This window comes from Emys orbicularis, chromosome 12 (assembly GCF_028017835.1).
Source record: "Emys orbicularis isolate rEmyOrb1 chromosome 12, rEmyOrb1.hap1, whole genome shotgun sequence".
Classification (NCBI taxonomy): Eukaryota; Metazoa; Chordata; order Testudines; family Emydidae; genus Emys; species Emys orbicularis.
This window is the reverse complement of record NC_088694.1, coordinates 52,979,966-52,985,270: the sequence shown is the minus strand read 5'-3', so window position 1 is coordinate 52,985,270 and position 5,305 is coordinate 52,979,966. Positions and strand designations below refer to the sequence as shown.

General features: G+C 41.6%; 1 protein-coding gene across 1 annotated transcript; it reads right to left on the bottom strand.

Annotated features, from left to right (window-relative positions):
* Positions 1-2,605: 2,605 nt before the first annotated feature.
* LOC135886529 (olfactory receptor 6E1-like) lies at positions 2,606-3,571 on the bottom strand. Its single transcript, XM_065414266.1, has one exon. It carries the CDS (start codon positions 3,569-3,571, stop codon positions 2,606-2,608), a length of 966 nt encoding a protein of 321 aa, XP_065270338.1.
* Between the last annotated feature and the right edge of the window lie 1,734 nt (positions 3,572-5,305).

Sequence of the window (5,305 nt, the reverse complement as noted above, 5' to 3'; positions counted from 1 at the left end):
GTTGTGTCTGTTCTGAGCATCAGGGCACATTGCTATCCAGTGTTTCCTAATCCAGAGCTTTTCAAAAGTACAAAATAAAGAATTTGAATTCAATCCCCGAACAATAGACTTGACCAACTGACTTTTTATTGTAAAAATATACAGATGAAGAAGAGGCTATTGCACCGAATATATATACATGCTGCAAGACTGATTTCTTCTTTTCCATTTTTTTTTATCTCCATCAAGAAGTACAACAGAACTTGGGGAATAATCGTGTCCTGCTCTGACTGAAAGCATCTCTCAAGGTGGGATTAACACCCTTGTTTTGGAGGCTGTAGATAAAGGATTTGAGGAAAGCATACACTATGGTGTTGAGCAGAGCCATCCCTTTGTTGAGATCCAGGGATAAGTTTCCTGTGGGCCTGACATACATAAAAATACACCTTCCACAGGCCAGTGTTACAAGAGCAAGATGGGAAACAGAGGTGGCAAAGTTCATTGTTTTAAATAAGGCACTTATAGTTGTCTGACAAAATGCATTTGAAAATCCAACCCCCAACCCCAGCTGTATTTGAAAAGATCGATCTCTAATCTCTAAGCTGTGTCTTAGGGGGCGCTTTGCTGCATGTGTGGGGGCTCAGTAACGGTCCTATCTTTGGCAGTCAGCATGAACCCCGATGTCCGAGCTCATACCTATGGGGCCACGTGCTTTAAGCAACTGGGTTTGTGACTCAGAATAAGGCACAATTTCCGGTGAGTCACAGCTGACCCCAATGGCCCAGTGTGATAGTAGAAGGGGATGGGCCAAAGAGGACTCTTTCCCTGACCAGAGAGAATGATTTCAGCAAGGGTCATCAACAAAAACATTCTCGGGGGTGAGGGCTGATATCTGCTTCGCAACATTAAAAACAAAGTCAACAACGTTGTGTCTCTTTATTTCAGCACCTTCTGTCTTGGGATTAATTATTTTTGGTCTATGTTTCAAACAGTAAAGAGGAAAATATTTTTTCTCCAAGTACTTATAACTGCAGATGAAATAGAAAACCACAGTAAAAAAAAAAAGTGTCTGAAACACGTATGCAATCTGGTATCAGGGTAAGGTAAGAAAGCGAGATGCTGGCTAGAAAACAATTCCATTTCAGGGCTTCAAAAATTGTTTTCATTCTGCATCAGAATGAAACCAAGACTCTTGAAATTGTTTGTGAAACAGATGACCTGGTCCAGGCTAGCATTTCTGGGCAGTTGTAGAGAGCATTCTCTTCCACCCTAGAGCCCAGTGTGTAGGGTACAGTGTTAGAAGATGTGAGGACATGGTTAAAATCCGTGCACTGCCTTACTTGGAGCCAGCATTTTAATCAGGTGTCTCCCATTTTAGGGTAGTGCCTAACCCACAGGTTATAAGGTCCAAACATCTCTCTGTCCATTCCATTCTGCACCTGAGAAACCTCTACTCTGTAACTAATATTCCGTGTCTACTAACAGAGCAGGTGAAAGTCTTTAATTTGACTTCAGATTTTAGGCTATTGAGCTGTTAGCACTAAAGAAAAAGACCTTCAGGACTCCACAGATATTTCTCTGAAAACATTAGCTCAGAGCACAGCAGTGGGTTTAAAAAAAATAGTTGACAGAAGGCTAGGAACCAATAGGAAAGGGATCGATAATGAAACAAAAAAAAACATAATGCCACTATATAAATCCATGGTACGCCTACACCGTAAATACTGTGATCAGTTCTGGTTGCCTCATTTTGAAAAGGTTATAGTGGAACTGCAAAAGTTTCAGAAGAGGCCAACAAAGATGTCCAGGGAAAGGAACTACTTCCGTAACAGGAGAGTGTGAAAAGATGAGGGCTTTTTGGTTTAGAAAAGAGATTATTCAAGGAGGATATGATAGGGTTGTATAAAGTCATGAATGGTGCGGAAAAAGTCAATAGAGAAGTGTTATATCCACATTCCCATGATACAAATATCAGAGGACACCTAAAGACATTAATAGGCAGCAGGTTAATACAGCAAGAGGAAGTACTTTTTCACACAATTCACATGCGGAACTTCTTGCCAATGGGATGTTGGGCTAGACAAAGGTACAAATGGGTTGGAAAAAAGATCTAGAGACGATCATGGAGGATAGGGCCATCAGTGGATATTAGCCGAGATGTTCAGGGATGCAACCCCATGCTTGGGGTGATCCTAAACCTCTGACTGACAGAAGCCAGGTGTGGATGACTGCAAAATTGCCATGTTCTGTACATTCCCCCAGAAGCTTTGTTACAGGCCACGGTTAGAGCCAGGAGACTAGACTAGATGCACCATTGATTGGACCCACTGTGGCAGCTCTTATGTTCTGATTTAACTCCACAAGCCTAGAGCGGGAGGGGGCTGCAGGGAATATGAAAGACACAGGTTCAAATCCTGTCTCCAAATCAGACCAAACAAGGAACCTGAGTCTCTCACCTCCCACAACATCACTTTAACCATCGTGCTATTCAGATTAATTCCCTGAACAATAGATTTGAGTGAACTTTGATTTTAAAACTATACAGATGGAGAAGAGGCTATTTTGCAGGGTCTGTTGCAACACTGACATCTCCTCTTCCACTGTGTTTTTGTTGTTCTTACCTCCATCAAGAAGCACATCGTAACTTTGGGAACAACTTAGCCTTGCTGCGACTGAAGGCATCTCTCAGTGCAAGCTTAACACTCTTGTTTCTTAGGCTGTAGATGAAGGGATTGAGGAGCGGGGTCACAACAGTGTTCAGCACTGACACGACTTTGTTGTGATCCAAGGAGTAGCCATGGGTGGGTCTGGCGTACATAAAAATACAGCTCCCGTAGATCAGCGTTACAACAGTAAGATGGGAAGCACAGGTGGCAAAGGCTTTCTGCCTCCCCGTGGCAGATGGGATTCTCAGTACAGAATAGAAGATGCAAGCGTACGAGATCATGGTTAAACATAATGAAGTCAACACTATGGCTGATAGCAAAATGGAATCCACCCTCTTAATTAGTTGGGTATCGGTGCAGGAGAGTTGGAAAAGCGGGGTGCTGTCACAAAAGAAATGGTTGATCACATTTGGCCCACAAAATCTCAGCTTGTACACCAGGACCATCCGTAAACTTATAACCAGGAAACCTCCCACCCAAGAAACAAAAACTAGTTGAATGCAGAGTCTCTGTTTCATGATGGCAGCATATCGCAACGGGTGGCAGATGGCAACATAGCGGTCAAAGGACATGACCACGAGAAGGGTGAACTCGGTAGACCCCAGGGCGAAATAGAAGTAGGACTGGGCCATGCAGCCAAGGAATGAGATGGTTTGGTTGCCTGAGAGAAAGTTCAACAGCATCTTTGGGTTTGTGACCGAGGTGAACCAGATCTCCAAGAAGGACAGATTGCTGATGAAAAAGTACATGGGGGTGTGGAGTCGGTGATCCACCCACACTATGAACATGATTAATGAATTACCCGTTAGTGTGACCAAGTAGGTCAGTGAAAGAACAAAGAAGAGGAACATCTGAAGTTGGTCACCAACTCCGGAAAACCCCAGCAGAATAAACTCAGCCACCGTGGTTTCATTTGCTTCCTCCATTTCCGATTCCCCTGTAAAAAGAGCAACAATACAAAATAAGAGCATGAACCTTTATCTATCAGGTTCATGGATTCAACCACAATGTTCTGGAGGCCTATGAGACAGAAAAGATGTTCACTCAAAAAGAATATGGTAAGCTCACAAGCTAATGAAGGAGATAGGGAATATCTGAGATTGGCAGAGAACATCGTTTCCCAGGCTAACTAGTTTGATGTGTCTATTGCTGCTTATATAACAAATTAAACTTGGGGAAAGAGCTGGTCCCCAAATAATTGTCTTTGCTCTATATTCACAGACAAGCAAAGCCTGGCTATATACGTACAGCTCCTCCCATTGCTTTCTTAGAACACAGTGAGCACAACTAGAGAGGTCACCAACTATTTACAGAAACTTTACCCTTTTTTCTAGACACTATACAGTCAATAGGCAGACTGTGGGCCAAATCCAGACCACAAGATACTTATGAATGCACCCCACAATTTGTTTATTTACTTATTATTATGATTGTTATTTTGTTATTATTTTCTCTGGCATGTGAACCTTGACTATACCTTGACAAAGAAACTTTGACCTTGACAAAAAAATAATGGACCACCCCTGCTATAAAGGAATTACATGGGCCTCATCACTCTTGTATCACAGATCCTCACTAATATTGGTGGATTCTCACAGCACCCATGTGAGGTATTATCTGAATTTTACAGATGGGAACTCGGGCACAGCTTAGACAAAGTGACTTTCCCAAGATCACACAGGAAGTTTGTGTCTGAGGAAGGCACTGAATTCCACATCTCCCAAATCATAAGATGCTCTCTTATCTATTGAGCGGCCTTTCCTATCCCTGGACTAAGACTCCCCTATCTCCGCCATTCCCATATTGCTAAATGGGAAGGGTTTCTCGCTACATCCCAACTAGCTGGGAGGAGGATTCCAGGATGTTCCCAGGATGGAGACTCGAGACCTAGCATGTAAAAATTTAAGATCCCTTGTCACAGAAGATATCATGAAAAGGTTGGGTTTTCATGCTCACCTAGGGAATCTTCTTGCCTAACTACTATGAATTTTAATTGACATCTGTATTGTCTCGGGGGCTTTGCAAATCTCAGCCAATGCAGGCAACAACTTGGCAAAAGGAAGTTAACATCAGCAAGATTCCCTGAGTTAGAATGACATAAATTGTGTCTTCCAAAGTCACTTAAATGTGAAAAGAGTCAGAGAACTTGAGAATGAGCTAAAAGGAGAAAAAAACTTTCCTACTTAGGATGACATTTTTCAAAGCTGCCTACATGGTTTGTTGGAATGGGGCATCCAAATTAATCAAAGATAAATAAGCCAACAAACCAGAATTCTGAGGAACTGACACTGTGCAGTTATCATGTTTTAATCATTTCCTTCACAGGGTATTAGGCATGTAGCAAACAAAGATCTGTTGTAACATAAGTGTAATTAATTTCTTTCATATAATAAGAAAAAATATTTTTCCTATTATATTCATTTTCCTATGAGAATTTTTTCCAGCATAAAGAATGTAAACAAATATAAGACAAAATAAAATAAAATGCCGTGGTTTGCTACATTAAGCCTAACGATTTACATCTGAAAGATTTACCTTTCTGCTGCAGTTGAAACTTGAATGTTGTAATCTTACAACAAAAGAAAACAAACATTTCTCCTTCTCAAGGCTGGTCTTCACTTCCTTTATGAATAATATTGGGGGAGTGTTCTTTCACTGGG

What these genes read in the sequence shown, in the direction of transcription:
- LOC135886529 (XM_065414266.1), bottom strand. Translation starts at nt 3,571, where the DNA reads ATGGAGGAAGCAAATGAAACCACGGTGGCTGAGTTTATTCTGCTGGGG.